The 12261-nt window shown below is 36.2% G+C and overlaps 1 protein-coding gene across 2 annotated transcripts; it reads left to right on the top strand.

Moving 5' to 3' along the window:
- The first annotated feature begins 59 nt into the window (after positions 1-59).
- mks1 (MKS transition zone complex subunit 1) lies at positions 60-11640 on the top strand. 2 transcript variants are annotated; one of them, XM_051696132.1, is made up of 18 exons: positions 60-280; positions 667-794; positions 927-979; positions 1070-1225; positions 5126-5223; positions 5324-5452; positions 5733-5837; positions 5915-6023; positions 6535-6591; positions 6692-6734; positions 6954-7016; positions 7931-8001; positions 8084-8153; positions 8293-8400; positions 9607-9740; positions 9847-9929; positions 10029-10126; positions 10740-11640. In XM_051696132.1, the coding sequence occupies exons 1-18, from the start codon at positions 204-206 to the stop codon at positions 10826-10828; spliced, it is 1671 nt and encodes a 556-aa protein (XP_051552092.1). In that variant the 5' UTR covers positions 60-203; the 3' UTR covers positions 10829-11640. The 2 variants fall into 2 exon arrangements, with proteins under 2 accessions (XP_051552092.1, XP_051552093.1); XM_051696133.1 differs by lacking the exons at positions 60-280; positions 667-794; positions 927-979; positions 1070-1225 and adding an exon at positions 3594-3618.
- Positions 11641-12261: the final 621 nt, after the last annotated feature.

The following is a 12261-nucleotide window of genomic DNA, read 5'->3' as shown; positions in this document are numbered from 1 at the left end:
AGTATGTATCCCTGTATTGCGCATGCGCAATATTCACTTCCGGCTGCTTCCGTTAGCGTGTTACTATGCAACGAGACGCTCTGATGTTTAGTTAAATTAGTAAACAACATTTCCATTCTTGACGTGAGTTTAATTAATATCAATCGATGCACATTATACACTAAATCTAAAAGTTTTTTATCTTTTGAGACCCAGTGGCGGATATGGCCGACGGATGGTGCACTGACACCGGGGAAGCGGTTTACCGTTCACGGGATGCGGTTAAAAACTTACGAATTCGGTAAGTTATGCCGCCATATTCTTGTTGTGTTACTCATCCTGTGTATTTGTCCATCTAAATGTTGTTAAATCGACGAAGAAGCTTGCTTGTTGACACCACTAACAATATGTACTATAGTAATGGCATGTTTTTGGACACATTTTGTATCATGGTAGTAACGTTGAAGTATCGTGATAGTAACGCTGACGTATCATGATAGTAACGCTGAAGTATAATGATAGTAACGTTGAAGTATCATGATAGTAACATTGAAGTATCATGGTATCACTGTGGTATATGTAAAAAAACAACAACAACAACATGGTATTCCCATGGTACATGTCAAAACACCATGGTAAAAGCATAGTACTCGATAGTGTTTTGTTAGTACTGTGTTTCTGTCTCAGAGTCCGCATACAGCGCATGACCTCCACAGCTGCTCTGTCTCAACACCTACATCAGCAAGTGTTGTCTCAGCAGGAGAGAGGAGTTATAGAGCTGGAGACCTTCAGCTCACAGACACCATCAGCCTCCAGTATGTAAAACACACAGACAGAAAGTGGCGAGAAAGCACTGCTATTCTCTTGTTTATTATGGACTGTCTCTCTCTCTCTCTCTCTCTCTCTCTCTCTCTCTCTCTCTCTCTCTCTCTCTCTGTCTGTTGCAGCCACTGATGAGGAGGAGCTAGTGGTCGGTTGGCAAGAGAAGTTCTTCAGTCAGGTAGGTGACTAGCGTGAGGGCACTAAAGGCTGTGAGAGAGAACTATGTTCATGGTACATCTGATGAATTCTGCTTGTCACCTATTTACAGTATGAAGTGGATCTTTACCAGACCAAGTCAAACTGTCAAACGCCACTGGAGCATCAGTATCATACTGACATACTGGCAATGGAAAGATCTAAAGGGAGGCTAAACCAGCGTATTTTCACCTACACAGACTTTGATCGCTTTGCCAAATGGGAAGAGGTTGGATGCTTCTACCATTTTTTCTTTAAAAGAAATACTTCACCCAAAAATGAAAATTCTCCCATCATTCACTCACCCTCATGCCATCCCTGATGTTTATGACTTTCTTTCCTCTGCAGAACACAAACAAAGATTTTTAGAAAAATATCTCAGCTCAGGTATATTCAGTGTAAGTGAATGGTGACCAGATGTTTGAAGCTCCAAAAAGCACATAAAGGCAGCATAAAAGTAATTCATACGACACCAGTGGTTAAATTCATGTCTTCAGAAGCGATATGATAAGTGTGGGTGAGACACAGATCAATATTTAAGTCATTCTTTAAGCCTTAAGTCACTCTAAATCTATATATCTATAAAGTTTCAAAGTTTTGGTCACCATTGACTTCAGTTGTTCAGTGTTTCCCAATAATTACCTAGACTGTGGCCTACCACAGTTTCATAATGAAATGAAAATATTTTTACACATCTCATAATAACATAAAAGATCTCTTAACAACGTGAACATACCCCCCACGCACACACACACACACACACTCACTGAAACCAATTATCTAATGGTAACGTTATTACCAGCGGCACTGACAACGTAACTATTTTCAGCATCTGAGGAGAAAGTTCAACACAGGTAACCACTTTTGCTTAATTTCTTTGATTGCTCACAGGGCTCGACATTAATGCTTGTCTGGGACAAGTGGTTTTTTGAAGGGGCAAGTGAAAGTTAATTTTACTTGCCTGACCAGACAAGCAGACTGATTAAAACGTCAATAACAAAAAAATAACCAGCTAAATTTGTGATAGCCTAGGCCTGTGTCACTTTTCAGAAAGTTCATATTCTGATTCTGCTGTTGAAAGTAATCAAGAGCACGTAATTTTATAATTCGCTAGAGATCTAGTAACAGCTGCGCCCTGTTTGATTGACAGGCGGCGTATGTGTGTGTGCTGAACATGCGCGTGTTCAAATACATTTCAAAATTCTGCCAAAATGCCCGTCTTGGTGAGGTATTCATGTAAACACAGAGAGTGATGTCTAAAGTGAATGTAAACAGCAGATTTATATTAAAATGTCGGACTTGTAAGTATAAATGTAAGCTAATAGACCTGCTGCTGTCTAGTGTGTCATTATAATAATTAAACAACCAGAACAAGAAAACGAGAAAACCACTCACTGCTCTTGACAGTGTAAATTTAGTACCTTTAAAAAGTATTAATGTAATATAATCACACAGTAGTAGTTTTATGTTGCATTTCATTCTGAAAGTTTCCTTGAATACTTGATACTGCTGTTAAAAACTTTAGCTGTTAAAAAAGCACTGAATGTTCTTCATTTGTATTTTTTGTTGTATTATTTGTAATTATTTCTATTCATTGCTGTTTTTTATTGTTATTTTATTACTGATTGTTTACTAGTCTTGAATAATTACTTAAGAACTTGAAACCATTCTTCCATAGTTAGTGTTATTACTTGTTGTGGTATTTGAAGCTGGTATTGTGAATCGTCAAATTTCACTATCGACAACTGAAATTTTGGTATTGTGATAATGTATAGCTTTTATTGTATGTGTAGATCTTGCTGCAATAACATGATGAAAAAGATCTTATTCCACAGAACTATGAGCATCCCTGCTGTTAATGATGGCGATGGAGGCTTTTCTTAATCTGACTACCATACATGATATAAAATAATTACCATATGACAACAGCCTCCTCCCCTGCCCAGTGCAGTTTACATTTCTGTTGCAGAGAGTTGAGTTGATTGCATAGGTACACTATTAGGTTGGGCATTGGTCATAATTTTACAAAAATATACAACATAAACTTTGACATATTACTTGAGCATGTAACTTAAATGTCCTTTTTTCTCTCCGGACAGGTAACTTTTTACTCGGACAAGTGAATGACCAATTTACTTGTCCAGAGGACAAGCATATGACAATGCTTAATGTCGAGCCCTGGCTAAAATGTATGCTCTAGTCAATTTTGTGTTTTGACTATTTGTGAACTGCGTTAAACTCCGTCTCGTTTATGCTTTGTGGTTGTGACTTTTTTACCATTCATATCTATAAAACCAATGTGTTTATGATTAAATTACTACAAGAGAACAAAATTGTTTACAAGAGCACAAAGTTCTTCAGAGATCTAGCCTCTTAATTTTGCTCTCAGAGTGTAGCAGATTGATGCATTTAACTTTAAGATGTACAACATTTTCTTACGGGGGAGCATGCCTCCGGACCCCACTAGAGAGTTCGAGGTCCACCCACCACAATCTCACAAAATCCTATGGGGAACACCTCATGTGAATTGTATGGACCTACAGAGCTGAGAAATTCTTGTAAAAATCTTCATTTGTGTTCAGCAGAAAAAAGAAAGTCATACACATCTGTGATGGCCTGAGGGTGAGTAAATGTTTTGGTTAAACTTTTAAATAGCTTTTTTGTATCCTAAATTGGAAATTGAGCACATTGGGCGAATTACAATCGAAAGTGAACATCCCTGTGCCCTACTCACTCCAGAGGACAAAGCTCTTGATGTGGGTACTCTGAAGAGAGTGTGGCACTACAGTTTGAATATACCCTTCACTAAAAGTCTTGTAAAAGGGCCCTTTGTGGAAAAAAAAAAAAAAAAACTTTCTTAATTTTGTTTGGAACAACCCTTTCGAGTGTCATCCCCTTCCTGAAGTGCCCTTTAGGGGCACAAAAATGCAGTTTTGAAAATACCCATTGTGTCATCAAAAAACAGCATTTAATTTCATTCAGTAGAATATACTGTATAATTCTTCAGCATCCTGGTACAGGATTTACTTATTATTAGGGCATTCAATCACTTATTGTTTATTGTAATTAATTTAATATATATAATATTATAAATATAATATACTGTATAATAATAAATATAATAATTCAGATTATTCAAATATATTACATTAATGTGGCAGACTATTAGATTAAAGTATTGATTAGACTATACAAAAAGTGGCTTTAGAATATTTTGTTTGTTTTACTTCAATATCTTTTTTATACATATATCTCATATTAAGTTCCATAAACCTATTATTGGCATACTCTAGACAGTAACCAATTTTCAGTTGAGTTTGTCAGTCCCTTACATAACACGCTCTGTCTGTGCGATGTAAAATGTTTGTCTGTGCAGGATGTATACATGTGTCAGACAGACGGTCTTGGGGAGTGTCTCACTTTGGTTGCATCACGTTTCAGAGTGCTCTGCCATAAATGTGCATTTTAAGATGCTGTTTATGGTCAAAAGTAGATTGAAACTTTAAAAAATGTTTTTATGTTGAAGACAGTAATAGATTTTTTTTTTTTTTTTTTGCAATTTGACCAGTTCACCTGCTTGAGTTGATCCGTCAATCATTATACATTAAGACTAGACTGCTTTTCACTAACCTAAAATGAGCTTTCTGTGTTTACTTTTGTTACTTACACAATATTTAGACAGTATATATAAAATACTTTGTATAATAATTTAGACATACATTATATGCTGTATATATACACAGTATATATAAACTTTATAGATCGACCAAAAATTGGTTTGACCGATATTTAGTTGACACAAAAAACTTGACATTTTAAATATTTATAAAGTGAGGGGCTTTAAACAAGTGTATACTGCAACTAAAACTAGTCAAATTAATTCAGTATTATTAATAGTTTTGTAAAGCAGTTCACCAGAGGTTAGTGATAAATTAATAAGTTGTTAATGTACCTAAAAGTAGAAATAAAATAAGAATTAAAAATCAATAATGCAAATCAGTATTCGGACACTTAAAAACAAAAATATTGTATTCAGTATTGTATCAGTCATTAAAAACCAATATTGGTCAATCTCTAATAAACTTTCTACTGTTTTTCTACTGTCTAACAGTTGTGATTGTGTTAACAGCAAGCTCAGAGTCTTCTGACCCCAGCTCAGTCCACGCCAACCTTTTTAGCAGAACGCATGGCCAATGTTAGACACAGGAGGCAAGAGAGACGTCCTGTGTAAGTGTACATGCAGTAAACATGACAAAGTTGCTGATTAACAGTGTTGTTGTTTTTTATTGTTTAGGAGATTTATGTCATTTTTGATTATTTTCAACAGAGAGTCCAATGTTCCCAAGTCCCGTTTAATCATTTGGGAGCCTTCAGAGGAGTTCATAAAGAACAGTCACACCATCAACACACCAGTGCAGACTATGTACATCATGGGAGACCTTGGGCCTTCAGGGAAGTAAGTGTGACAATACTGTTTATACTGTATAAGATCAAACTGAAATAATCAGGGTCCTTGTTGAAGGTGCACCAGTAATAGTTTTGTTTTTTTATGGTGCACTGATACCAAGTGGTGTAGATGCAGTGTCATGCAAGAACAAAAGTTCTCAGTCACCAATGCCATTGTACTCAACATGGTGGCACTCATTGAAAAAAATCACTGTGTGCATCTTTAAATGTGAATCAACCCCATGGGACATCTGAGCCATCATCTGACTGAGCCCCTCTGTGTCTTACAGGTTGGGTCTGAAAGAGAACGAGTATGTGTTATGCACCGTAAGAGCAGACAGCAATGGAGTAATCATAATAAAACCAGATTTTAATAACAACAGAGGAGCTTACAGGCAAGACCCATTGCTTCAACTTCTTTAGATTTATGATTAATGATTTTAGAAGGTGTATTTGACTGTATTTGACACAGGGTGGAGACGGAGGGGGAGAAGAGAGAGGTGTGGAGACTCTATGTGGAGAACACCTCAGCAAGCATTCATACAGAGGAGAAAGAGAGAGAGCAGCACATGTACAGAGATGTATGTCCCTGAGAATCAGTTCACCGGCAGCCATGTGTTTGATCGGTGGTTTGGCTCTCTGACTAGATAATTCAAGGGATAATTTGCCTAAAAATTTTAACTTTCAACATTTACTCACCCTCATTTTGCTCCAGATCCATTTGACTTTCTTACTTCTGTGGAACACAAAAGAATACATTTAGAAGAATGTCCAAGATGCTCTTTTTCATACAAAGAAACAGGATTTTGGTGTACGGAAAATAGCAACTTGGACATTCTGCTAAACCTTTCCTTTTGTGTCCATAGACATGAGCGTGAGTAAATGATGAAATGTTCATTTTTGGGTGAACCTTCGTTATTTTTTTTTAACAAATACTTACCCTCCAAATTAATTGACTTCAATTGTGCTTTTTGTATGGACATTGGCCCAGAGCAAAATGGGGTTCATTGCCTTGCACAAGAGCTCATTGATGAATTGCTGTTCCTCTGTTTAGTGCAGTCATCATTGTAACACTTTCTGTCTTCATTGTAGCTGTACACACGTCACAAAGATTACCTTAACAGCCTGGTTGGCCAGGACTTTGAGATGGTAAGAATAATAATTTCCATCCAAATTCATTCTGTCATGGTATTACCAAAAAAACATGCATGTAAACCTTTCATTCTGATTGTTCAATCACTTCCTTCAGCCGCCTCCAGGGATACTTCGCCTGATTGTAAATGGAGAGATTGGTGGGTATTATTACTGTCCTAATCAGTCTAGTAAATATGGGTGCAGGGGTTTGGCTCATGAATTTAAAATGGGCCCATATATTATTTACTGGGACAAGACTGTATAACATCAGAAGTTTATTTGCATGCTTGAATAGTACAGTGTTTGGAATATGTTTGTAATTTTTTCCAAAACTGAGTCTCAAATGTAATTAATCTAATCTGATTTTCTTATTTCAGTTTCTGCACAAGGTTATGAGTATGACAATCTTTATGTCCACTTCTTCCTGGATTTACCAAATAGTAAGTCAGCATTCATTTAAAGGAATAGTTCACCCAAAAATGAAAATGCTCTCATTATTTACTCATCCTCATGCCATTCCAGATGTGTATGACTTTCTTTCTTCTGCAGAGCACAAATGAAGATTTCTTAGAAAAATATATCAGCTCTGTTGGTCCATACAGTGTAAGTGAATACAATGTCAGAACTCAGAAGGTCCAAAATGTAAATAAAGGCATCATAAATGTAATCCATAAGACTCCAGTAGTTAAATTAATATCTTCTGGAGCGATATAATAGGTGTGGGTGAGAAACAGATCAATATTTAAGTCCTTTTTTAATGTAAATCTACACTTTCACTTCTACATTCTGGTGTGGAAGTGACTTTCACTTTCACATTCAACCACCTACTGGTTGGGGCTGGTCAAAGGTAGAGATTTATAGTATACAAGGATTTAAATATTGATTTGTTTCTCACCCACAGCTATAATATTGCTTCTGTAGATATGGATTTAACCACTGGAGTCATATGGATTACTTTTATGCTGCCTTTATGTGCTTTTCTAGCTTCAAAGTTCTGGCCACCTTTCACTTGCGTTGTGAGGACCTACAGAGCTGAGATATTTTTTGAAAAATCTTCATTTGTGTTCAGCAGAAGAAAGAAAGTCACACATCTGGGATGGCATGAGGGGTGAGTAAATGATGAGGGAATTTTCATTTTTGGGTGTACTATTTCTTTAAGGGTAACTGTTCCACTAGAAATGACCAGTTTGTTTAAAGTAATGGAACAATGGAAAAGTGGATGAAATTATTTCTAATGTAATGAAATGTATATATTACATAGTGTGGCTTAAGTGCCAAATAGTTTTGGGGGCCACTGTATTACTCCATTTATATATTTTCTGTGAGTTGCTCATGCTCTTTGTATGTTCTTTAGGTTGGTCTAGTGTTCCCTTTCAGTGTCTGTCTGGTGTTACACAGACCTGTCGCACACGCAGTCTGGGGAAGGTAAGACATAATATTAGTTGCCTTATCAACTAACTTTGTATTCATGGAGATGTGGAAAGCTGTAATGTTCTCTGTTTTATAGGAGGATGTAGCCTTCTTCTCCTATCCATTCAGCTTTGAGTCCTTCTTTAGAAAAGAAGATGAGTCTGATGGTGAGACCTTTGATTGCTTCTGTAACTTAAGTACATATATCATATAGACAACCTCTTGATGATATGAAAATGAACCAACACTGTTAATCCAACTACAGTGATAAATCATTGCTGGCTACTAAATCAATGTTCTCTACAGGATCATTAACCCAGTGGCCAGTGTTGTATTTCAAAGTTCTCTCCCTGGATTTCTGGCAGCGGTACAGAACCGAGGGCTATGGGTTCCTGGTCATTCCTTCCACACCGGGTAGGACAACCCTTTATATTGGGACCATAAACAACATTTGACACTTTACTTTGCATGCAGGAAATGTTATTTGGCCAAAAACAAAATCAGGATCTCAATTACAGTGACAGTATCATACTGGAACATACATTTACACTTAGTAAAACCAATTAATTGATATAACTCAACTGCAAGTCAACATCAGTACTTAGCTAAATATTTAACTACACAAAATTAAGATGTAAAATGATTGAATGATGATGATGTCTCAAATTGAATGATGACTCAGATTAAAGGAAAAGTTCACCCAAAAATGAAAGTTCTTTCATCATTTACTCACCCTCATGCCATCTCAGATGTGTATGACTTTTTTCTGCAGAACACAAAGAAAGTTTATTAGAAGAATATCTCAGCTCTGTAGTTCCATACAATGCAAGTCAACTGGGTCCAAAACGTTTAAGCTCATAAATCACATAAAGGCAGCATAAAAGTAATCCATAAGACTCCAGTGGTTTAGTCCATGTCTTCTGAAGCGATATTATAGGTGTGGGTGAGAAACAGATTAATATTTAAGTCATTTTTAACTATAAATCTCCACTTTCACTTCCACATTCTTCTTTTTTTGTTTTTGGCAATTTGCATCCTTTGTGCATATCGCCATCTACTGGGCAGGGAGGGGATTTATAGGGAAAAAAAAGGACTTAAATATTGATCTGTTTCTCACCCACACCTATCATATCGCTTCTGAAGACATGGATTTAACCACTGGAGTCTTATGGATTGCTTTAATGCTGCCTTTGTGCTTTAAGGAGGTTCAAAGTTTTGGACCTGGTTGACTTGCATTGTATGGACCTACAGAGCTGCGATATTCTTCCAAAAATCTTTGTTTGTGTTCAGCAGATGAAAGAAAGTCATACACATCTGGGATGGCATGAGGGTGAGAAAATGATGAGAGAATTTTCATTTTTTGGTGAACTATTCCTTTAAATGATGATTCAAATGTATCACAGAATCCAAATGGATAGGACATCTCAATGATAGTTTCATATACTGGTAGTATATTACCTCTTTATTAATCACAAAAATGGTAACTTGTCACATATGATTCCATTGAAGAATCATTTACATAATGAACTGCAGAACATGTAGATACCAGGATAATTGTTTCATTTTTTTACAAGTATGTTTGTATCAGCTTCTTAAGTCATCTCTTTGTTGTGATCTCAGGGTGTCACAAAATGACTTGTCCCACATGGAGGCCCCTACAGTCTGGCATGGTTGCTGAATTGAGACGATTCTTTATCGGTGGAGCACCTGAACTCGAGGACATCAGTTATGTCAGGATACCTGGAACTTTTAAGGTGACTCATTAATCATTTATTGCTGTGAGGATTTGTATTAATAAGTCCATTAATTCAAGTGAACAATTTAATGTTGAATATTTGTAAAAGCACTTTTCATTTCCAGGGAGAGCGATTGAGTCGCTTTGGCTTTCGCACCCAGACTACTGGAAGTGTGACCTTTACTCTTAACTGCATACAACATGCCAGGTTGGCCAACAGAATCAATTAATCGTTTATTTTCACTGAGATTGCAGCAGTATTGTTTTGCCCCTTTGAGACTGTTAGAGCTTGCTGTACTGTATTTAGGGCTTTTATTGATGCCAGTACCCTGAAGAGAAGGAGACAGACTGTTTTGGATCAACTGGGCGGCCACAGTCAGCAGGGGTCTGTCTATAATGTTCTAGGTAAGACATGTCGTAATGAATTCAGTTAGGTCCTTTATTGCTTTTGAATCACATTACTTAGTATTACTGCTCATATTTAGAACCCCTAACCCTAAGTACTAAACTTCGGTTCGTAACTCATCCCGCACATTTGAGCAACAGACATTAATGTTACCTCAAATTGTGTGGCTTGTCGAGGAGAAGTGTGCTATAACTGTTCTAAGCGATTAGACTTACAATTGTCACCTGATGGACGATAGGACAGGTGAAAACAATCCAATAGACTTGCTGTACATAGAATTAGGGACCCAAGTCATATCTTGGGACCTAAATATCAAAGAGACTTGATGGTGGGCTCTTTTGACCAGGACCAATAAGTAACCACCTAGCAATCACCCAGAATATACAAGCAACTGCATTGCAATACCCTGGTAAAAACCTAGAGAACATCCTAGCATCATGGCGTGACTTTTACACTGGCAAGCACCACTCACATGTTCTTCAGAAAGTTAAAAAATCTTGTTGCTATGGCTATCGATTGCTTAATAACACCTTGCTACTGACTGAAAAACAGATGAACATTATTTCAGATGTAAAAGTTTTCTTTAATGATTTAGAGTGTTTGTGATTTCAGAAGCGTTCCAGAGGGCCCGTAAACGCATGCAGGAGGCAAGAGAGACGTTACCTCGAGACCTCATCAACACCTCTGAGTCCTTTGCATAGGGACATTACACTTGGACCTTATATTAAAATGCTGCTTCTGTTTTAAGGATCATTTGATCACTTAAAGGGATAGTTCACCCAAAAATTAATATTCTCTCAATATTTACTCACCCTCATGCCATCTCAGATGTGAATGACTTTCTTTCTTCTGCTGAACACAAATGAAGATTTTTAGAAGAATATCTCAGCTCTTTAGGTCCTTACAATTGCAAGTGAATGGGTGCCAACATTTTGAAGCTCCAAAAAGCACAAAGGCAGCATAAAAGTAATCCATACGACTCCAGTGGTTAAATCTTTATTTTCAGAAGTGATATATGTGTGGGTGAGAAACAGATCAATATTTAAGTACTTTTTTACTAAGATCTCCACTTTCACATTATTCTTCATTTGTTTTTGGCGATTCACATTCTTCGTGCATATCACCACCTACTGGGCAGGGAGGGGAATTTATAGTAAAAAAGGACTTAAATATTGATCTGTTTCTCACCCACACATATTATATCGCTTCTTAAGACATGGAAAAGTAAGAAAGGTTCCATACATTGGGGAAGAAAGAAAGTCATACACATCTTTGAAGGCATGAGGGTGAGTAAATGAGAGAATTAAAATTTTTGGGTAAACTATCCCTTTAATTTGCAGTATTATATTTGTGCATAAATGTATAGGCTTATAGTTTCTAGAATTCAGATGAAACATTTTTGTATAGTGTTGAAATCTTTATTTAGATTTCAAATGTTATTTCATATTAAGAATGAAAATCCTCACTATTTCTGTGAAGAGTTTACGCAATAAAAACATGATTATTGTACATGGAGAAACCTTGTTGCTTGGTTAAACTTTAAATATATTTTATTTTAATAATGCCTCTCAAATTCAGTGGCCCCAAAAAGAAGTTGGACACATAAATCACATTTTAAAGAAAATATATGAATGGCATTCGATCAAAGTATCAAACCAAGTAGCATTTTTTTGTTTGGTTTTTTGTAAAAAAATTTTTTTTATAAAAATAGCACAAACACACTTTTCAAGCAAAACATTTAACTAAAAGAGGTTTGATAGGTTTTAAATAATCTTTTTGATAAGACAAAAAAAGTATATGGACACTTGTCTGAACTTGATTTAGGGAAACTGACTTCATGCATCCACTAAAATGATATTGGAATGAGTTGGATTAAAGTAACAGCAAAAGATCTAGGGCATGTTTTATTTATTTTATTATTATTATTATTATTATTATTATTTTAAATGTCACTTGGTTTGATGTTTTGTTGTTCAATGCAATCACACTGATATGTTTTACGCGTGGCTTAAAAATGAAAATTCTCTCATCATTTACTAACCCTCAGGCCATCCCAGATATGTATGACTTTCTTTGATCTGCTGAACAAAAATGAAGATTTTTTTGAGGAATATATCACCTCTGTAGGTCCAAA

Source organism: Myxocyprinus asiaticus, chromosome 4 (genome assembly GCF_019703515.2).
Source record: "Myxocyprinus asiaticus isolate MX2 ecotype Aquarium Trade chromosome 4, UBuf_Myxa_2, whole genome shotgun sequence".
In the NCBI taxonomy this organism is placed as follows: Eukaryota; Metazoa; Chordata; class Actinopteri; order Cypriniformes; family Catostomidae; genus Myxocyprinus; species Myxocyprinus asiaticus.
The sequence above is the reverse complement of the archived record's forward strand: the minus strand, read 5'-3'. Positions and strand labels throughout refer to the sequence as shown.

Bases quoted from the DNA above. Each gene is read 5' to 3' on its own strand.
- mks1 (XM_051696132.1), top strand. From the start codon at position 204: ATGGCCGACGGATGGTGCACTGACACCGGGGAAGCGGTTTACCGTTCA. The intron at 5,838-5,914 runs GCAAGACCCATT...TATTTGACACAG, and splicing joins AACAACAGAGGAGCTTACAG to GGTGGAGACGGAGGGGGAGA. The intron at 7,017-7,930 runs GTAAGTCAGCAT...TATGTTCTTTAG, and splicing joins CTTCCTGGATTTACCAAATA to GTTGGTCTAGTGTTCCCTTT.